General features: G+C 40.0%; 1 protein-coding gene across 2 annotated transcripts in view; it reads left to right on the top strand.

The window, feature by feature from the left end:
• POLE4 (DNA polymerase epsilon 4, accessory subunit) overlaps window positions 1-23,055 on the top strand; it is a 73,268-nt gene that overhangs the window by 17,249 nt on the left and 32,964 nt on the right. Inside the window, exon 4 of one of the 2 annotated variants that reach the window (XM_029232744.1) lies at window positions 2,155-2,471. The exons of the other annotated variant lie outside the window; for it this stretch is intronic. Coding sequence (XP_029088577.1) covers window positions 2,155-2,168 — 14 coding nt within the window. The 3' untranslated portion in view covers window positions 2,169-2,471. Of the gene's footprint in view, window positions 1-2,154; window positions 2,472-23,055 lie in introns of those variants that run through there. 2 annotated transcript variants of the gene reach the window in all.

Genomic DNA, 23,055 nt, shown 5'->3' with positions numbered 1-23,055 from the left:
GCGCCTAGCCACTCCGCGGCATGTGGGATCTTCCCGGACTGGGGCACGAACCTGTGTCCCCTGCGTTGGCAGGCGGACTGTCAACCACTGCGCCACCAGGGAAGCCCTATCTTGGTATATTTGTCATTGTATTAATATTTGAAAAAATTATTTGTTGGATAATTATTTGAGGCCAGTATAATGAGACGTTTCTTCAAAGATTTTCATTTGCTTCTGCAAGACACCTAGGGGCATGTATCAGTGCAGAACCTCCTTTTTGAATTTAAGACTTGAGGATTCCTTGATCACTGTGGTGATATAAACTGTGATGGCAGGTCTGTGAGGGGACTGATTTAATTCTAGTTCAGCCTTACTCTGAGGGTGTAGCCTTTTGGGAATCCAGCTTTTAGAAAGCGGGAAATTATCGAACCTTTCCACTTGGGCAGATTCTCAGATTTGACCCTTCATTTGCTTAGCCAAAATTGCAAACGTTTTTCAGCTCTCTTTTGGATTGGCAGATTCCCCTGAGGTAAAAGCAGTTTTGGAGGCTGGGTTTTCTTTGTGTTTTTGCCTTCTCTAGATTTTGGGTTTGCCTTTTCTTGAGGCCTATTTAATGCCTGAAGGATTTTCTTTTTAAAAATAGTTTAATCAGCTCTATCAGTTGGTATCAGCAGAAATTTGACATTATCAAAAGCAGAGGCTATTAAAAAAATTTTGAGGTTTTTTTGCTTTGTTTTGTTCTTTTCTTATGTGTTCTTTTCCCTGAATTATTCTTTCAAATCTTTCCTTTTACTGGATAGGCTTTCTTCAAATGCCTTGTAATTTTTATTCCATTTTAGAATGAGGAAATAAGAAAGCTGTTTGGAACTTGTGTATATATGTGTATGGAGGGTGGTTATTGCCTTGCAGTTTTACTTTAGTGTGGGTAGCGGGTGGGACCAGATGTTATGTTGGGGGCCTCCAAAGGCCAGAATTGCAGAAAACTTGACTGTGGGAAGCTGGAATTTTCAGAAGCCGCTTGTTCTCCAGATAATTGATTTAGTTCTTTAGAAGAGAGCCTGCTGATTTTTTTCAAGTTAGATTTAGTTTAAATGCTTGTTTTCTGGTAGTGCTGCACACTGGGAGGGTTGTGAGGAGATGGGGTCAACTGTTTCTCATATAGACCCTCGAGTCATTACCCATGTTAGCCTTGCATCTCTTTCTGTCATTTTTGGTGTCAGTCTAGATCCTCCCCATGAGTTTTCTAGTTAGATGGGTTCCCACCTCTGCTGCACCCCGCTCTGTGTTTATTGTAGGCTTATTTTCCTCTGCCCTATTTATAAACACACTTCAGTCAGATTTCTGTCAGTCAGTTTTTTGTTTCAACCAAATCTCTTTGTTGTAGATTTGTATACCTGTTAAAAGACTTTTTTCCTTTCACGTGGAATCTTGTATGGGAGGGCATACAAACTTGAGGGTCCAGTTTACCATCTTCTTTTAAAGTTTAAAAAAAAATTTATTTTTGGCTGCGTTGGGTCTTCATTGCTTTGTGCAGGCTTTCTCTAGTTGCGGCGAGTGGAGGCTACTCTTTGTTGCAGTGTGCAGGCTTCTCATGGTGGTGGCTTGTCTTGTTGCGGAGCACGGGATCTGGCATGTGGGCTTCAGTAGTTGCAGCATATGGGCTCAGTAGTTGTGGCTCGCAGGTTCTAGAGTGCAGGCTTAGTAGTTGTGGCACACGGGCTTATTTGCTCCATGGCATGGGGGATCTTCCCAGACCAGGTATCGAACCCATGTCCTCTACAATGGCAGGAGGATTCTTAACCACTGTGCCACCAGGGAAGTCCCCAGTTTCCCATCTTGACCTGGAACTTTTTCAGATTATACACTCTGCTTAGAAAACTTATTTATTTTGTATCACTCACCCCTTGTTGTAGTCTCCACAGATGCTCATTAACCAACACAATTTCTTAGCCCTTTTCCCACCTCTAAATTGAACTCTCCAGACCCAACTGCCCAGCCTCTGTAATGACATGTTCTTCCCCAAGGATCTTTTGGATGGATATTCCTCAAAATGAGTATTTTGGTCTTAGAAGAACTGCCAGTACCAAAGCAGCTGCCACTTAACTTTGCCCAGTTTGCTACACTCATCCAGCTCTTGAGGCACCTTGCTTTCAACATTGCTCTTTGTGTTTTTAGGTACTTTGGATTGATTGCTGAGCCTGGGCAGTTTTGTGAGCCTGTACCTGCATCCTTCAGCTAGGCCCTCTGCAGGTCTCAGCTTTGAAGAAGAGTCTTTGGAATACTGGACCTACACACTTTTCCTGTTCTGCCTTCGCCTAAGCCTGGATAAGCAGAGATCTCACCTGTTAGCTTTTCTTTATAAGGTCTTCCACTACTTGTGTCTTCCATTTCTGGCCTGGATGCAGCTGCTGCTGCTTGTGGTAGAGATATCGAAAATGATTTTGTAGGTTGCTTAATAAATGATAAGGACCAAATAAAAGTTTCTGATCAACCTCAACCTAGTGTGTTTTATAATCTTGCCTTTGTTCTTGCGTCATGACTGGAGAGCCACCATGCCTAGCCACAGATTTTTCTGATCTTCCCTGCTAGCTATTGTAAACCCCAGTCTTTCATTTATTTGTTCATTTTTTTAGCACATCAGCAGAGTGTGGCTCTAGAATTTATAGGATGTCACTTAAGGTCTTCAGAGGTCAAATAAATGTGATCCTAGATTTAAAACCAGTTAAAATATTTCAGTAGCTTTATTGAGATATAATTCACCTACCATACAATTTACCCATTTAAAGTGTACATTTCAGTAGTTTTTAATATATTCACAGATATGTAAAACTGTTGCTATAGTCAATTTTGCAGCATTGTTAAGGGAATTACATAATAGGTGGTATTTCGTGTCTGCCTTCTTTCACTTAAGATAATGTTTTGTAAGGTTTATGTTATAGCATGTATCAGTACCCATTCCTTTATTTTTAAAATTGTAAAATATACATAACATAAAATGTATCATTTTAACCACTTTTAAGTGTACAGTTCTGTGGCATTTATCCCCATTATCACCATCATCCATCTCCAGAATATTTTTCATCTTCCCACACTGAAACTGAACCCATTAGAAAATAATTCCCCATTCTTCCTTTCCCCAGGCCCTAGTTAAATCTTGTTTTTTGAGAAGGTGTGGGTGACATAGGAGGAAGGAGGCAGAGTACTTAGAAAGTAGTAGTTAAGGAAAGCAGCAGGAAGCCTTGGACAGTGGGACTTAAATATTTTTGGATCATGAATAGGAGGTATAAAGTCTATAAATCTCCCTAGAAGGATGTGCAGATGCTCAATCTTGTAATGTTTTGTAAGTAAATTTTCTTTTAGAATAATACTGATTTACAGAAAAGCTGCAAAGATAATACAGAGTTCTTGTATACTCCTCACCTAGTTCCCCATTGTTAACATTTTACATTGCCGGGTACATTTGTCAAACCTAAGAAACTGACATTTATATCACTATTAACTAAACTCCAGACTTTTTGGATTTCTCGTTTTCCCATTAATATCCTTTTTCTGTTCTAAGATCCAATCCAGTACATTACATTTACTTGTCATGTCTCCCAGTCTCCTCTGGTCTGTTTTCTCTTTTCATGACCATGATAGCCTTCAGTAGCACTGGGGAGGTATCCAGCAGACTGTCCCCGACATGGGTTTGTCTGTTTTTCTTAGGATTAGTTAGTACCAGAACTTTGCATATAATTTCAGGGGTTACCCAGGCCCCTGCGGCCCTTCCATGGGCCTTGTATTGCAGATTGGAATTTAAAAGGGAATGCAGGCCTTTTTTCAAGATAAACTTAGAGGTTGCAGCCCATTAATAGGACATGAAATCAATGTACTATGTTGTCACTGTCATTTTAAAATAATAAAAGCAGTGGAGTGTTGAACTGAGTGAAAGTTAAGTTTGTTTCATTTATATGTGTGTATATTACATCATTGTGGAAAATCTATGGTGGGCACAGTTTTGGCCCCCATGACCTTTGCCCCTGGTGTCATGCTTGTGAATATGTTACATGGCAAGAGGGAAGGTTGCATATGTAATTAAGGTCACTAATCAGTAGACTTTAAAATAGATGATCCTGGATTGTCTGGCCAGCCCCAAAGTAATCACATGAACTCTTAAAAGCAGAGCTTTCTCCTGGCTGAGGGTAGAAGTTATAGAGATGTGGCAGAAGAGGACATCAGAAAGATTCAAAGCATGAAAAGGACATGATCTATTGTTGCTGGCTTTGAAGATAGAGAGGGTCATGAGCCAAGAAATGTGGCAGCCTTTAGAAGATGATAACAACCGCTGGCTGACAGCCAGCAAGGAAATGACCTCAGTCCCATAACTGCATTGAACTGAATTGTGCCGGTAACTTGCCTGGTCTTGGAAATGGGTTGTCCCTTAGAGCCTCCAGAAAAAGCCCAGGCCAGCTGACACCTTCACTTTGGCCTGGTGAGACCCAGAGCAGATAATCTGGTCACACTGTGCCAGACTTCTAACCTGCAGAACTGTAAGATAATAAATGAGTGTTGGTGTAAGCTGCCAACTTTGTGGTAATGGTGTATTTCTTACTGGGGGTCAAGGTAAAACAGCGTTGGAAAATATTGCTGTAGTAGAAAGGATCCTGGACGGGTCAAGAGACTTTGGTTCTCATCTCACTACTCCTACTACCTTAGATAAAACTGTTAATCACTTACCTTTCCTGAGTTTTCCCTCTTATCAGTTGAGTGGGTTATTCTATAAAGTTTCTTCCATATGACATGTTTTTCTTTTATGAACTGCCCTTTTTTTTTCAGCAAAATTCACCCTTTTTAGTGTATAGTTTTATGAGTTTTGATAAATGCATTTAATGACCATCTCAATCAAAGATTAGAAAAGTTACACCACCACAAAAATTCCCTCGTTGCTGCCTCTTTATTGTCCTCTCCCACCCAACCAGTGTGCCAGCTCCTGGCAACCACTGATCTATTTATTGCCCACATAGTTTGCCTTCATAAATGGAATCATACAGTTTGTAGACTTTTGAGCCTGGCTTCCTTAATAATGCATTTGAGATTCATTTATGTTGCATGTATCAGTAGTTTGTTTCTTTTTATTTCTGTGTAGTATTTCATTGTATGGAATGTACGTACCACATTTTGTTTATCCATTCCCCAGTTGAGGGATATTTGCCAGTTTTTGGTGATTATGAATAAAGGTGCTGTAAATATTTGCATGTAGGTTTTTGTGTGAACATTAACTTTTCATGTCTCTTGGGTAAATACGTAGGAGTGGGAATGCTGGATCTTGTAAACATGTTTACTTTTTAAAGAATCTGCCAAACTGTTTTCCAAAGTACCAGTACCATTTTGCATTTATACCAGCAGTGTTTGAGAATTTCAGTTGTTCTACATCCTTGCTAGCAAGTATATTGCTATAAACTTCCCTCTTAGAACTGCTTTTGCTGCATCTCATAGGTTTTGGATAGTCGTGTTTTTCTTTTCATTTGTCTCTAGGTATGTTTTTGATTTCCTCTTTGATTTCTTCAGTGATCCATTAGTTGTTTAATAGCATATTGTTTAGCCTCCCTTGTTTGTATTTTTTGCAGTTTTTTTCTTGTAGTTGATTTCAATCTCATACGTTGTGGTGAGAAAAGATGCTTGATGTGATTTCAATTTTCTTAAATTTACTGAGGCTTGACTTATGGCCCAAATTGTGATCTATCCTGAAGAATGTTCCATGTGCATTTGAAAAGAAAGTGTATTCTGCTGCTTTTGGATGGAATGTTCTATAGATATCAATTAAGTTCATCTGGTCTAATGTGTCATTTAAGGCCTTTGTTTCCTTATTGATTTTCTGTCTGGGTGATTTGTCCATTGATAAAAGTAGGTTGTTAGAGTCCCCCACTATTATTGTGTTACTGTCGATTTCCTCTTTTATAGCTGTTAGCATTTGCCTTAGGTACTGAGGTGCTCCTATGTTGGGTGCATATATATTTATAATTGTTATATCTTCTTCTTGGATTGATTCTTTGATCATTATGTAGTGTCCTTCCTTGTCTCTTGTATCACTTTTTATTTTAAAGTCTATTTTTTCTGATACAAGTATTGCTACTCTAGCTTTCTTTTGATTTCCATTTGCATGGAATACCTTTTTCCATCCTATCACTTTCATTCTATATGTGTGCCTAGATTTGAAGTGGGTCTCTGGTAGATAGCATATATACGGGTCTTGTTTTTGTATCCATTCAGCCAGTCTGTGTCTTTTGGTTGGAGCATTTAATCCATTTACATTTAAGGTAATTACTGATATGTATATTCTTATTGCCATTTTATTAATTGTTTTGGGTTTGTTTTTTTAGGTGTTTTTTCTTTCCTTCCTCTTTTGTTCTCTTGTGGTTTGATGACCATCTTTAGTGTTGTGTTTGGGTTGCTTTTTCTTTTTTGTGTGTGTAGCTATTGTAATTTTTTGGTTTGCATTTCCCATGATGTTTTGATAAAGCAGTCTATATATGTACAAGGTTGTTTAAGTTGCTAGTCTCTTAATTTCAAATGCAATTCCCATTTCCTACCTTTGTACTCTCCTCTCATCATGGTTGCTGGTTTTGATATCATATTTGTGTGTGGATGATTTCCTGCTTTTATTGTATGTTTGCCTTTACCAGTGGGCTTTCCCATTTGTGATTTTCTTATTTCTAGTTGTGTCCTCTCCCCCCAACCCCTTTACTTAAAGAAGTTCCTTTAGCATTTGTTGTAAAGCTGGTTTGGTGGTGCTAAATTCTCTTAGCTTTTGCTTATCTCTAAAGCTTTTGATTTCTCCTTTGAATCTGAATGAGAGCCTTGCTGGGTAGAGTATTCTTGGTTGTAGGTTTTTCCCTTTCATCACTTTGAATTTATTGTGTCACTCCCTTCTGGCGTGCAGAGTTTCTGCTGAAAAATCAGCTGATAACCTTCTGGGAATTCCCTTGAATGCCATTTGTTGCTTTTCCCTAGTTGCTTTTAATATTTTCTCTTTGTCTTTAATTTTTGTCAATTTGATTAATATTTATCTTGGTGTGTTCCTCCTTGAGTTTACCCTGTACGAGGCTCTGTGCTTCCTGAACTTTGGTGACTGTTTCCTTTCCCACATCAGGGAAGTTTTCAGCTATTATCTCTTCAAATATTTTCTCAGGCCCTTTCTCTCCCTCTTCTTCTGGGACCCCTATAATGCAAATGTTTGTGCACTTGACCTTGTCAAAATGGCAGCCTCCAGGACAGCTCATGCCAGTGAGTACTCCCCAGTACCTCTGCCACCAGTGTCCTTGTCCCCACAGTGAACCACAGTTGCCCCCCACCTCCCCAGGTGACCCTCCAAGATAAGCAAGTTGGTCTGGCCCCGGCTTCTATGAAGTCACTGTTTTTCCCCCTGGGTCCTGGTGGGCCTTAGACCTTGTGTATGCCCTCAAAGAGTGGCGTTTCTGTTTCCCTCAGTCCAGTGGAGTTCCTGTGATCAAGCCCCACTGGCCCTCAAAGCCAAATGCTTTGGGGGCTCCTCCTGCCAGTGCTAGACCCCCAGACTGGGAAGGCTGACATGAGGCTCAGAACTCTCACTCCTATGGGAGAAACTGTGATATAATTATTTTCCAGTTTGTGGATCACCCACCTGGTAGGTGTGGGATTTGATTGTATCACGGATGTGTCCCTCATCCTACCCATTTTTCTCTCATGGAAATATGCCTAGGGTGATTTTCTACCTAATGTTAATGGTTATTTCTAGGTGGTGGAAAATTTTTTTTTAAAGCTTTCATCTCTGTTCTTTTCTGCATTGCATATTATGTGATGCAAGTTGTTATCATGTGAGGAGGGACCAGAACCAGGAGGAGATAGATGTAAGGAGGGACCAGAACTAGGAGCTTTTTGATACTGGGTTGGAACTAACCACTAAAATCTCTGAGCTGGGCTTGAAATTGCTTGGCCCAGTATTGCCTAATGGTCTCCTAAGAGTGATAAAATATCCCAGTTTTCTGGAAGCCAGATTACATTTTGTCTTATCTGTGTTGCACAAAAAAGTAATACTGTATAATTCCATTTATATAACGCTCTAGAACAGGTCAAATTAACTATGGTGGAAAAAAATAAGAGCATTGTTGTCTCTGAGGGATGGAGGTGAGAATTGCCTGGGAAGAGGCTTGAGGGAATTTTCTATGTTCTATATCTCTGTAGGTGTGTGGATCATATGGAGGTTTGTGTTTGTCAACATTCAGCAAATGGTACATTTAAGATTATTGCAGTTCACTGTATGTAAATTTTACCTTAAAAAATTCCCATAGACAAATTTTGTATTCTAGTTGATGTGCATACTGAAGTGTTTAAAGGCAGTATGTAATGGTATCTACAACTTACTTTGAAATGCATCAGAAATAAGATGGATTGATAGATGAAGAAATATGTGATAAAACAGATTATATATAACAATTATATAATCTGGGTGGTGAGTCAACTTTTCCTTTTAAAGTTTTTCAAAATAAAATGTTGGGAAAATAAAGACCATTGCAATCCCATGAGAGACCAAGTGAAAATGAAAGAGATAGGAGGCATCCAAAAGTCCAGTCCACCAAACATTTTTTTTATGCAGCACAGGTGCTGAGATGAATAGATCCATTCTGGTCCTGCAGGACATGGGAATGTGGAAGGAGAACCACTCGGGAGTAAATTTCTGTAATCCAAATGAATATTTTAGTGATGCATTAATAGAGACTCAAAAGTGATTAGTGTGAGAAAGGAAAGTTACATCCCAACCAGAAGAAATTAAGATAAACTACCTCCCCACCCAAGGCAAGGACAGTCATCTCCCAGACCTTGAGGATTTCTACCCCCAAAACTCTCATTGCTTCCATTGCTTCCGGAAGAGGTGACTGATGCTATGTCTTCAAACCCCACTGTGGAACAGCTATGATATAGGTGTGTTGCTATCAACACATTCACAAGTGACTTGTCACTAACAATAGTTGACTTTAAAATAAATTTATTAGAGTTGATTTAAGGCCTTTCCTAGTTAAAACCATTCTCATGTACACTGTAATGTATTTCTCAATGGGAGCTTATGGGTACAGGTAGTGCTGGCATGGTAAGACTTGCACATAACTAAGGCTGTATCCTTCAGAGTGTCACAGGAGTGAGCAGCCCCTGCTATGTGTCTCTTGATGGGAATTCAGTTTGGAAATTACTGTTCTGAAGACTAGTTCCAAAGCTTGACTATGTATCAGATTCTTCTGTAGCATTTGTTAAAAACGCCAATTTCTGGACCATACCACCCCCCAGACCTAATGAATCAGAACCTCAAGGTTGCAGCTCCAAGAATCTCTCTTGCCCTCTCTCTTTTTTAAAAACAAATTCCCCAGGTAACTTTTTTCCCTGGCACTGATCCACAGACTTCTGGTCTACAGGAAAATGTAAATCCGAAGGGCAGGGCATGGGTCCTTCATCATGTCTGTTGAACTGATTCATCATTAATAAAGCAGTCACTCTCATAGTAAGAAGTGGTCCTGAAATGCTAGCATAAAGCTGGCAGGTGGCTTAGGAATTTAGAGACCCCCACATTCCTGGGCCATAACCAGCAGAGGGAGACTGGCTCCCCAAGCCTTTGGTGAAGGTGGCCACCCTTAGACCACCCCTTGGTGGACGTGATTTCTTCTGCCAAATCAGGTTAAGGCTGTGACAATTTTAGGAATTTCCTCTGTGTTTTCTGAGAAATGACAATTATATTTTTTCTATGGATTCTGGCCCGGAAGCCTCCCAAACTCTCTCCAAGCAGTATATCGAGTGCACTATCCAGAGTTTTTACTTCTGTTTCACTGTAGGCTATCTGAACCTCAGAAATGTATTATCCCTGCTGTTTAGATTTCGTACAGTCCAGAGGAAACAAGTGTGAGGCTCTGCTCAGAATCCCATGATCAAAGCCCTTTGCTTATGATAACATGTTCTAGTATATGAGCTATGGTGTGTTTTTCCCAAGAATTTGGAAATAAGGGGTAGGAAGATTGCCCTCGGAAAGTGGAACCTCAAAGTCAAGCTGAGTTCAGAGGCTGAGTTGCTCCCAGATTCAGCTAGGCCTGATCAAATATATCTAGAAGAATGTGTCAATCAGTAGGGGGCACTGTTCAGTCGTGAAAGTGAGGAAGGAGTCCCAGAGATGTGTTGGTGGGCCCCATCCTCCACTAGGTAGGGTAGCTTGAGCCAGTGCCTCTGAGTATTGTGGTCCCATTGACCAGGCATGACAGCCTGTCCTATTCAGGTGCCTTCAACCAGTGGAATTGTATATTGAGCTCCATTTGTTCTGAGCCCACATTCCCTAAGCAACAATTTGGTGCTGACCTGCCTTCACAGGTAGCTCTGCCCCAGGTAGAGAAGGCGCTGATCATGGGAATGTGTTCTCTTTCCATTCACCGTGACAGTGATTTCTCTTTATGAATGAATAGGGCCATTTCCAGCTATGAGTTGTCTGTCCATGTTGCATCATTACAGGGAAACAAGAGGATTGGCGGCCTTATGCATAGGGAATATTTCACTCCTTGTAAGAGTTGTTCCGCATTGTAGATTACTGACTTGCCAAGCAAGGGACGTATTGGAAAATTGCATACAGTCAGAATACACACATATTGGAAGTAAACTTCCTATAGGAAATGATACAGGAGAGAATTGAGGTGTTTTGGTCACATTTGGGAGAATCTGCAGGCTGCATTATGCCCATATTTATAGAGTTCTATAAATATTTCAATGTATCAGATGGTAACAACATCCAACAGGTGGAGGAAGAGAGAGGATATGCTGTAGAATGAGAAGGTGATCTGCACAGGTCAAAATTGTGGGACATCACGGACCAGATCTAAAATAATCAAAACACAAATGTCCAGTCTCTAGGCAGTGGAAACCATGGGGTGGGTGAGAAAGACCCACCACTCACTGGCTGCTGTGCTGGATTACCTGGCAGTGACACCCCTAGTTTTCTGTATTAGGGTAAAAACTAATTTGCTGTAACAAATATCCCCCAAAACACACTGGCTTAAATCAAGTAGAAGTTTATTTCTCCTCCATCTAACAATTCAACTGGTGTAGACTAGCAGAGCAGCTCTGTTCTATGGGGTCATTTGGAATCCAGGATCCTTCCATCTCATTGCTTTGTGGTTACCAACTGTATAGTACTGCCCAGTAGAACTTTCTGTGATGATGGAAATGTTCTACATCTGTGGTGTACAATGATAGTCACCAGCCATATGTGGCTAGCAGTTGAAATGTGGCTGAGGAACTAAATTTTTAATTTTGCTTAATTTTAGTTAATTTAAATTTAAATGGCCACAGGTGTCTAGTGGTTACTGTATTTGACAGAGTAACTCTAGATCAAAGCTGGGTGATCTCCAAGTCCAGTTCCAGTTCACAGGAAGGGAAAGAGTGTTAGCAGAACAAGGGACTCATCTTTTAAGTTGGAGAGGACTAAGAAGTCGTATACATTACTTCAGTTCAAATCTCATTTATCCATACTTAGTCAAGTAGCAACATCTAGTTGCAAGGACAGTGAGGAAATAGTTTCTGCCTAGGGGGCCATGTGCCCAGCCACAACTCTATTGTTATGGTCAAGTGATGGACAGATTTTGGTGGACATCTAGAAGTCTCAGCCGCAGCATCTCATTTTTGTAACTCTTACCTGTGGGATTGTGGGTATATTAACATTTCTAAGCCTCTGTGATAATAACGATCACTACTCCATAAGGTTATTGTGAGGGTCACAATGAGATAATGCTAGTAAAGCCCTCAGTACCATGCTGGGAACACAGTGTTGAATCAACACTGGGTACTGCTACTACAGCTTTTGTCAACTTCAGTGTCAGCCTTCAGTAATACTTACTGAGCATTGAAACCCTTTCTATTCTGAATGTGGCTTGTCTATGATAATAAAAGCTCTAAATAAGAAATGAGGGCTCTGCCAAACACACATAAGGGAAACAGCATAAATGGAGACATGTCTGCACATCAGACATTGGGCTTGGTTAATGAGAGTTTGCTTCTGAGAAAAGGTTCATTTTGATGTGCTGACAACCCCAGGTTTCTTAGTCTGAGACATACTGAGATTATTAATGTCACTGTAAAGGACCTCTTTGGGGATGCTGGAGAGCTTTTACCCAAGACAGACAACATGTTCCTTTTGCTCCCCACTGCCAAATAGAGTCTAATACAGTGAACAGAGAAAGACATGCTTTTAAAAAGATGTCTATGCCTGTCAGTTCACAGTGTTTTCTTGATGAGCTGACAATAAGCACATCTCTACCTTATTGAAGAAGGTAAATAGAGACTGACCATTCACTTGTTGAATGAAGCAACTTGGGTTGCTTCCATATCTTGGCAATTGTAAATAGTGCTGCTATGAACGTTGGGGTACATGTATCTTTTCTAATTATTGTTTTTGTTTTTTTTCTGGATATATACCCAGAAGTGGAATTTCTGTGTCATATGGTAGTTCTATTTTTAGGTTTCTGAGGAACCTCCATACTGTTTTCTATAGTGGCTGCACCAATTTACATTCCTGCCAACAGTGTACTGAGCCATAGAAAAAGAATGAAATTCTGCCATTTATAGAATATTATGCTTACTGAAATAAGTCAGACAGAGAAAGACAAATACTGTATGATATCACTTATATGTGGAATCTAAAAAATAATACTAATGTATATGCAAAACAGAAACAGACTCACAGATACAGAAAACAAACTAGTGGTTACAGGAGGGGACAGGGAAGGGGGAGGGGCAAATTAGGGGTATGGGATTAACATATACAAACCACTATGTATAAAATAGGTAAACAACAAGGGTATATTATATAGCACAGGGAATCATAGCCACTATTTTGTAATAACTTTTTTTTTGTAATAACTTTTAATGGAGTATATAATCTGTAAAAATACTGAATCACTATGCTGTATACCTGAAACTAATATAATATTTAAATCGACTATACTTCAAAAAAATAGAGACTGACCAGGGAGCAGCAGGGCAGTGAGAGTTGTAAAAGTCATCTGTCCTATCTCAGGAATGTCACATCAGATTGTCATGAAGCAAAGGTCAATGTTTGGCTTCTAAAATTACACAAAGATAGTGAATTTACTAAGGACCCTCAATTTGTTTTAAAGAAATGTGTGATTTCTGAATAAACAACTGTGAAACTATATTTCAAAACAATGGGTGATAGTATTTCTTATTTGCCTTTGGTGCTTTGAGATAGTAAAATACCAGGTGAATGCTGAATGAAAATCTTAGGGATAATTTCTGGATTATTCTCTTGTCATGCTAAAAGCAAGAAGCTAAATTGGTTTTCTCCTAATTTTCATTCCTAATTACGAGTGACATGAATCACAGTGATTTCACAAAGCAGTTTGTAAAAGTGAAAATGTCTATAAGTCAGAATATGTGTCCTAATAGAGAAAAATATCAGACATTACAGAAGCGGAGAGAAAATTCCCAACAGAGTTCATTGTCATGGGAAACGCTCAAGCTCAGAGCTTAAGAGATGGACTGTGGCCTTAAAGCAGATGTTTGGGCACAAGATAAGAGGAAACCTTAAGCGAAGGTGGCAGGAAGGGGAGAGTGATGGTGCCAGCAGATGCCAGCAGATTAGTGCCTGTGGCAAGGACGGGTTGAGGTGTTAATTGTGGTATTTGCCAATGTTCGAGAACGCAGCCTGGGCCCCATGGGGCCTAGAATGGCTAAACAGACCTGTCCATGGATTTCACCGGGAGATTCTTCCACACTAAAGTTGTAGAAAGGGCTTTTTTTTTTTTTTCTTTCTGGGTTTGATTCTCATCGTATTATATAGCTAGTAGTTTAGGAATGGTGGTGCAGTTGGCCCTAGGGAAAAGTGTTGGTTAAAGTTGGCAATAAGAGCCAGGAGTTATAAGCTGGGGACAGATGGATGGATGGTCTTCCTTCAGATGACACTAGGAAAACACTACCCAGTGTTCTAAAAGATGAGAAAACTTTGCAGTTGTAAGACAATGAAGGTAAGAATGCCATGCTTCACAGCTGGTATAGTCTGGAGGAGGAGATGCTGATTAACTGATCATGCTAAAGGGTGGGTCCATCAGCCCTTCTGCTTCAGGCCCTCTCTGAATACCTATTTGCTTCTAGGATAAAGTCCAACCTGCTTAATAAGACCTTACAAGGTCTTTCTTTACAAGGTTTCTGATGGGACCTTGCCTACCTCTCTATGCTTGTTTCTCCTCCCCCCTCTCCTTGAACTCTAGCCACTCTGGATTTCCTTAGGGAGCCATGGTCTCTGGCTTTGCAGATGCTGTTCCCTCTGCCTGTTGTACTTTTCTGCTCATTCTCCTCTCCCGCATTTGCCTCCTGACTTCTACTCTTTTTTATGTCTAAGGCTTGAGAAAATTTCCAGGCCACCTGCTAGGTGAGGGTAGGTGCCCTCGCTCTGTGCTCCCACATGCCCTTTCTCTCCTCATCACAGGGCTCACCACACTCTTGAACCAGTGCTTGTTTCCCTGTCCCTGTTTCCCAGGAGACTGCCAGCTTCATGAGGCTGGGGACAGGGTCCACCTGCTTCATGGTACCCCCAATTGGGCTCTGGTGTAAAACAAGTAAAAGACTTGTTTGAAAAAAATTGTGTTAAAATATTTATATTTTTTAAAATCAGTCCATGAATCTATGATAACTTAAAATATTTAAATAACACAGAAGATAGATTAAAATGTGGAAGTTCTCTAGAGTCAAGGTCCATCATTAAGCTCTCCGTCCCCATAGTAACCACTGTTAGCAGTTTGCTGTATTAGCCTTCAACATTTTGTATGTGTTTTTCAGATTTATACATGTATAATTATTTTAACATCTTTATTGGAGTATAATTGCTTTACAATGGTGTGTGAGTTGCTGCTTGTATAACAGAGTGAATCAGCTATACATAAACATTTATCCCTATATCTCCTCCCTCTTGTATCTCCCTTCCATCCTCCCTATCCCACCCCTCTAGGTGGACACAAAGCACCGAGCTGATCTCCCTGTGCTATGTGGCTGCTTCCCGCTACCTATCTATTTTACATTTGGTAGTGTATATATGTCCATGCCACTCTCTCACTTCACCCCAGTTTACCCTTCCCCCTCCCCATGTCCTCAAGTCCATTCTCTACGTCAATGTCTTTATACCTGTTCCTGCCTCTAGGTTCTTCAGAACCAATTTTTTCTTTTTCTTTTTTTTTTTTTAGATTCCATATACATGTGTTAGCAAACAGTATTTTTTTTCTATTTCTGTCTTACTTCACTCTGTATGACAGTCTCTATGTCGATCCACCTCACTACAAATAGCTCAATTTCATTTCTTTTTATGGCTGAGTAATATTACATTGTGTATATGTGCCACATCTTCTTTATCCATTCATCTGTCGATGGACATTTAGGTTGCTTCCATGTCCTGGCTGTTGTAAATAGTGCTGCAATGAACATTGTGGTACATGACTTTTTAAATTATGGTTTTCTCAGGGTATGTGCCCAGCCCAGTAGTGGGATTGCTGGGTTGTATTTTTAGGTTTTAAAGCAACCTCCATACTGTTCTCCATCGTGGCTGTATCAATTTACATTCCCACAAACAGTGCAAGAGGGTTCCCTGTTCTCCACAACCTCTCCAGCATTTATTGTTTGTAGCTTTTTAAATGATGGCCATTCGGACTGGTGTGAGGTGATACCTCATTGTAGTTTTGATTTGCATTTCTCTAATGATTACTGATGTTGAGCATTCTTTCATGTGTTTGTTAGCAATCTGTATATCTTCTTTGGATAAATGTCTATTTAGATCTTTGGCCCATTTTTTGATTGGATTGCTTGTTTTTTGATAGTGAGCTGTGTGAGCTGCCTGTATATTTTGGAGATTAATCCTTTGTCAGTTTATAAATATTTTCTCCCATTCTGAGGGTAGTCTTTTCATCCTGTTTATGGTTTCCTTTGCTGTGCAAAAACTTTTAAGTTTCATTAGGTCCCATTTATTTGTTTTTATTTCCATTTCTCTAGGTGTTGGGTCAAAAACAATCTTGCTGTGATTTATGTCATAGAGTGATCTGCCTATGTTTTCCTCTAAGTGTTTTATAGTGTCTGGACTTACATTTAGGTGTTTAATCCATTTTGAGTTTATTTTTGTGTATGGTGTTTGGGAGTGTTCTAATTTCATTCTTTTACACGTAGCTGTCCAGTTTTCCCAGCACAACTTATTGAAGAGGCTGTCCTTTCTCCATTGTATATTCTTGCTTTCTTTATCAAAGATAAGGTGACCATAAGTGTGTGGGTTTACCTCTGGGCTTTCTATCCTGTTCCATTGATCTATATTTCTGTTTTTGTGCCAGTACCATACTGTCTTGATTACTGTAGCTTGGTAGTATAGTCTGAAGTCAGGGAGCCTGATTCCTCCAGCTCTGTTTTTCGTTCTCAAGATTGCTTTGGCTATTCGGGGTCTTTTGTGTTTCCATACAAATTGTGAAATTTTTTGTTCTAGTTCTGTGAAAAATGCCATTGGTAGTTTGATAGGGATTGCATTGAATCTGTAGACTGCTTTGGGTAGTAGAGTCATTTCCACAATGTTGATTCTTCCAATCCAAAAACATGGTATATCTCTCCATCTATTTGTATCATCTTTAATTTCTTTCATCAGTGTCTTAGAATTTTCTGCATACAGGTCTTTTGTCTCCTTAGGTAGGTTTATCCCTAGATATTTTATTCTTTTTGTTGCAATGGTAAATGGGAGTGTTTTCTTAATTTCACTTTCAGATTTTTCATCATTAGTGTATAGGAATGCCAGAGATTTCTCTGCATTAATTTTGTATCCCGCTACTTTACCAAATTCATTGATTAGCTCTAGTAGTTTTCTGGTAGCATCTTTAGGATTCTCTGTGTATAGTATCATGTCATCTGCAAACAGTGACAGCTTTACTTCTTCTTTTCCTATTTAGATTCCTTTTATTTCCTTTTCTTCTCTGATTGCTGTGGCTAAAACCTCCAAAACTATGTTGAATAATAGTGGTGAGAGTGGGCAACCTGGTCCACTTCCTGATCTTAGTGGAAATACTTTCAGTTTTTCACCATTGAGAATGATGTTGGCTGCGGGTTTGTCATATATGGCCTTTATTATGTTGAGGTAAGTTCCCTCTATGCCTACTTTCTGGAGGCTTTTTATCATAAATGGGAGTTGAATATTGTCAAAATGTTTTTCTGCATCTATTAAGATGATCATATGGCTTTTCTACTTCAATTTGTTAATATGGTTTATCACATTGATTGATTTGCTTATATTGAAGAATCCTTGCATTCCTGGGATAAACCCGACTTGATCATGGCGTATGACCCTTTTAATGTGCTGTTGGATTTTGTTTGCTAGTATTTTGTTGAGGATTTTTGCATCTATGTTCATCAGTGGTATTGGTTTGTAGTTTTCTTCTTTTGTGTGACATCTTTGTCTGCTTTTGTATCAGGGTGATCGTAGCCTCATAGAATGAGTTTGGGAGTGTTCCTCCGTCTGCTATATTTTGGAAGAGTTTGAGAAGGATAGGTGTTAGCTCTTCTCTAAATGTTTGATAGAATTCGCCTGTGAATCCATCTGGTCCTGGGCTTTTGTTTGTTGGAAGATTTTTAATCACAGTTTCAATTTCAGTGCTTGTGATTGGTTGGTTTATATTTTCTACTTTTTCCTGGTTCAGTCTTGGGAGGTTGTGCTTTTTGAAGAATATGTCCATTTCTTCCAGGTTGTCCATTTTGTTGGCATATAGTTGCTAGTAGTAATCTCTCATGATCCTTTGTATTTCTGCAGTGTCAGTTGTTACTTCTTCTTTTTCATTTCTAATCCTATTGCTTTGAGTCTTCTCCCTTTTTTTCTTGATGAGTCTGGCTAATGGTTTATCAACTTTGTTTGTCTTCTCAAAGAACCAGCTTTTAGTTTTATTGATCTTTGCTATTGTTTCCTTCATTTCTTTTCATTCCTTTGTGATCTGATCCCTATGATTTCTTTCCTTCTATTAACTTTGGGGTTTTTGTTTGTTCTTCTTTCTCTAAATGCTTGAGGTGTATGGTTAGATTGTTTATTTGAGAAGTTTCTTGTTTCTTGAGGTAGGATTGTATTGCTATAAACTTCCCTCTTAGAACTGCATTTGCTGCATCCCATAGGTTTTGTGTTGTCGAGTTTTCATTAGCATTTGTTTCTAGGTATCCTTTGATTTCTTCTTTGATTTCTTAGTGATCTCTTGGTTATTTAGTAGTGTATTGTTTAGCCTCCATGTATTTGTGGTTTTTACAGATTTTTTTCTGTAATTGACATCTAGTCTCATAGCATTGTGGTCAGAAAAGATACCTGATAAGATTTCAAATTTCTTAAATTTGCCAAGGCTTGATTTGTGACCCAAGATATGATCTATCCTGGAGAATGTTCCATGAGCACTTGAGAAGAAAGTGTATTCTGTTGTTCTTGGATGGAATGTCTTATAAATATCAATTACATCCATCTTGTTTAATGTATCATTTAAAGCTTGAGTTTCCTTATTTATTTTCATTTTGGATGACCTGTCCATTGGTGAAAGTGTTGTGTTAAAGTCCCCTACACTGATTGTGTTACTGTCAGTTTCCCCTTTTATGGCTGTTAGCATTTGCCTTATTTATTGAGGTGCTCCTATGTTGGATGCATAAATATTTACAATTGTTATATCTTCTTCTTGGATTGATCCCTTGATCATTATGTAGTGTCCTTTTTTGTCTCTTGAAATAGTCTGTATTTTAAAGTCTATTTTGTCTGATATGAGAATTGCTACTCCAGGTCTCTTTTCATTTCCATTTGCATGGAAAATCTTTTTCCATTCCCTCACTTTCAGTCTGTATGTGTTCCTAGGTCTGAAGTTGGTCTCTTGTAGACAGCATATACATGGATCTTGTTTTTGTACCCATTCAGCCAGTCTATGTCTTTTGGTTGGAGCATTTTATCCATTTACGTTCAAGGTAGTTATCGATGTGTATGTTCCTATTACCATTTTCTTAATTGTTTTGGGTTTGTTATTTAGGTCATTTACTTCCCTGTGTTTCCTGCCTAGAGACGTTCCTTAAGGATTTGTTGTAAAGCTAGTTTGGTGATGTTGAATTCTCTTTGTTTTGCTTGTCTATAAAGGTTTTAATTTCTCTGTTGAATCTGAATGAAATCCTTGTTGGATAGAGTATTCATGTTTGTAGCTTTTTCCCTTTCATCACTTTAAATATGTCCTTGCACTCCCTTCTGGCTTGCAGTGTTTCTGCTGAAAGATTAGCTGTTAATCTTATGGGGATTCCCTTGTATGTTATTTGTTGTTTTTCCTTTGTTGCTTTTAATATTTTTTCTTTGTATTTAATTTTTCATAGTTTGATTAATATGTGTCTTGGCGTGTTTCTCCTTGGATTTATCCTGTATGGGACTCTCTGCCCTTCCTGGACTTGGTTGACTCTTTCCTTGCCCATATTAGGGAAGTTTTCAACTATAATCTCTTCTAACATTTTCTCAGTGCCTTTCTTTTTCTCTTCTTCTTCTGGGACCCCTACAATTTGAATGTTGGTGCGTTTCATGTTGTCCCAGACGTCTCTGAGACTGTCCTCAATTCTTTTCATTCTTTTTTCTTTATTCTTCTTTGCAATAGTTTTTTTCCACTATTTTATCTTCCCGGTCACTTATCCCTTCCTCTACCTCAGTTATTCTGCTATTGATTCCTTCTAGAGAATATTTAATTTCATTTATTGTGATGTTCATCATTGTTTGTTTGCTCTTTAGTTCTTCTAGGTCCTTGTTAAACGTTTCTTATGTTTTCTCCATTTTATTTCCAAGATTTTGGGGCATCTTTATTATCATTACTCTGAATTCCTTTTCAGGTAGACTCCCTATTTCCTCTTTGTTTGTTTGGTCTGGTGAGTTTTTACCTTACTCCTTTATCTGCTGTGTGTTTCTCTGTCTTCTCATTTTGCTTAACTTACTGTGTTTGGGGTCTCCTTTTCACAGGCTGCAGGTTCATAGTTCTCGTTGTTTTTGGTGTCTGCCCCCAGTGGGTAAGGTTGGTTCAGTGGGTTGTGTAGGCTTCCTGGTGGAGTGGACTGGTGCCTGTGTTCTGGTGGATGAGGCTTGATCTTGTATTTCTTGTGGGCAGGAGCACGTCTGGTGGTGGATTTTGGTGTGTCTGTGACCTTATTATGATTTGAGGCAGCCTCTCTGCTAATGGGTGGAGTTGTTTTCTTGTCTTTCTAGTTCTTTGGCATCGGGTGTCCAGCACTGTAGCTTGCTGATTGTTGAGTGGAGCTGGGTATTAGTGTTGAGATGGAGATCTCTGGGAGAGCTTTCGTCATTTGATATTATGTGGAGCTAGGATGTCTCTGGTGGACCAATGTCCTGAATTCGGCTCTCTCACCTCAGAGGCACAGGCCTGACACCTGGCTGGAGCATGAATACCCTGTCAGCCACACAGCTCAGAAGGAAATGGAGAAAGAAAGAAAGAAAGAAAATAAAGTTATTAAAATAAGAAATTTTTTAAAAATAACAAAAACTAAAAAAAAAAACCAAACAAAAACTAAAAAGTAATAAATAAAAGAAAAAAAGAAAGAAGAGAGCAACCAAACCAAAAAACAAATCCAACAATGATAAGAAGTGCTAAAAACTATACTAAAAAAAAAAAAAAGAGGACAGACAGAAGTGTAGGACAAATGGTAAAAACAAAGCTATACAGACAAAATCACAGAAAGAAGCGTATATATACACATCCACAAAGGGAGAAAAAGGAAAAAAAATATATTTTTTTTCAAAAAGGAAGAGAGCAATGAAATCAATAAACAAATCTACCAGTTATAATAAACTCTAAAAACTAAACTGAGATAAACATAAAACCAGAAACAAATTAGATGCAGAAAGCAAACCCCAAGTCTACAGTTGCTCCCAAAGTCAACTGCCTCAATTTTGGGATGATCTGTTGTCTGTTCAGGTATTCCACAGATGCAGGGTACATCAATTTGATTGTGGAGATTTAATGTGCTGCTTCTGAGGCTGCTGGGAGAGATTTCCCTTTCTCTTCTTTGTTCGCACAGCTCCCGGGGTTCAGCTTTGGATTTGGCCCCGCCTCTTCGTGTAGGTCACCTGAGGGCATCTGTTCCCCACCCAGACAGGACGGGGTTAAAGTAGCAGCTGATCAGGGGGCTCTGGCTCACTCAGGCCACGGGGAGGGAGGGGTATGGAATACGGGGTGACCCTGCAGCAGCAGAGGCCAGCGTGACATTGTAACAGCCTGAGGCATGATGTGTGTTCTTCTGGGGACGTTGTCCCTGGATATCGGGACCCTGGGAGTGGCGGGCTGCACAGGCTCCTGGGAGGAGAGGTGTGGATAGTGACCTGTGCTTGCACACAGGCTTCTTGGTGGCTGCAGCAGCTGCCTTAGCGTCTCATGCCCGTCTCTGGGGTCCGCGCTGATAGCTGCGGCTCACGCCCATCTCTCTAGCTCGTTTAGGCAGTGCTCTGAGTCCCCTGTCCTTGCACACCCTGAAACAATGGTCTCTTGCCTCTTAGGCAGTTCCAGACATTTTCCCAGACTCCCTCCTGGCTAGCTGTGGCACACTAGCCCCCTTTCAGGCTGTGTTCATGCAGCCAACCCCAGTCCTCTCCCTGGGATCTGACCTCTGAAGCTCGAGCCTCAACTCCCACCCCCCACACATCCTGGCAGGTGAGCAGACAAGACTCTCAGGCTGGTGAGAGGTGGGTGCCACTGATCCTCTGTGTGGGAATCTCTCCACTTTGCCCTCTGCACCCCTGTTGCTGCACTCTCCTCTGTGGCTCCAAAGCTTCCCCACCACCACCACCCTATCTCTGCCTTTGAAGGGGCTTCCTTGTGTGTGGAAACATTTCCTCCTTCACAGCTCCCTCCTTGAGGTGCAGGTCCCATCCCTATTCTCTTATCTCTGTTTTTTCTTTTGCCCTACCCAGGTACATGGGGAAGTGTCTTGCCTTTTGGGAAGTCTGAGATCTTCTGCCAGCGTTCAGTAGGTGTTCTGTAGGAGCTGTTCCACATGTAGATGTATTATTGATGTATTTGTGGGGAAGAGGGTGAACTCCACGTCTTACTCCTCTGCCATCTTGAAGCTATCCCCCTATACATGTATAATTTTAAGGCAGAAAAGGGAAAAAACAAGCCATATAGTGGCATATATGTGACTGATCTATCTATCTATGTATCTATCTATGTACCTATCTATCTGTCTATGCATACGCATACCATTTTTGTAAAAATGAATGTGTGTGAGTATGTGTGTGTGTGTATGTATAGTTAACATTCTAAGTGGTAAGCAAGAGAAACGAACAATGGTTGATTTTAAACAGAAAAGGAATTTAATGTCAAGTAGCTCGTAGGATCAGCAGTAGCCTGAAGAAGCAGGCTTGGAAAGTGGGTGGGAAGAACAGGAAGCTGGACAACCAGAAGCACAGCTAGATTCCGCCACAGGATAGGTCTGGTGAGGACACCTCTGCTGTCCTCTGAGCAGGGACTCCTCAGCTGCCCCCTTCCTTCAACCTCTGTCAGTGCTGCTTGCTGCTGCCACCACTACCCCTGACCAACAAATGTTGCCATGCTGCCACCACCCACACCCTTCCTGTCTTTGCACCATTCATTCTCTATACAAAGGCCCAGTCAGAGGATTGGCCAAGGCTGGTTAGGAGATGGCAGCCAGATGCAGAGGGTCTGGATGCACAGTTGTCTGGAGACTTTGACTCCTATAGATGTGGCCCCTACTAAGTCTCCTCCTCTCATGATTTTTCTTTTTCTAGTATTTTTTTGTTTTCTTTTAATGCTTAAGCTTTTGATCCATCTGGAATTTATTTTGGCCTATAGAGCGACATAGGGAGCCAATGATACTTCTTTTCTGGTTGGTATTTAGTTATTCATATACCATTTAAAAAATTCATCCCCACCCCTACCCTCAGCACATGATGTTTTGAAATGCCACCCTTTTTAAAAAAATTGAGGTATATTTGATTTACAATATTGTGTTAGTTTCTGTGTACAGCAAAGTGATTGAGTTATACAT

This window comes from Monodon monoceros, unplaced genomic scaffold (genome assembly GCF_005190385.1).
Source record: "Monodon monoceros isolate NGI ecotype Baffin Bay Population unplaced genomic scaffold, NGI_Narwhal_1 Super_Scaffold_19, whole genome shotgun sequence".
Lineage (NCBI taxonomy): Eukaryota > Metazoa > Chordata > Mammalia > Artiodactyla > Monodontidae > Monodon > Monodon monoceros.
The sequence above is the reverse complement of the archived record's forward strand: the minus strand, read 5'-3'. Positions and strand labels throughout refer to the sequence as shown.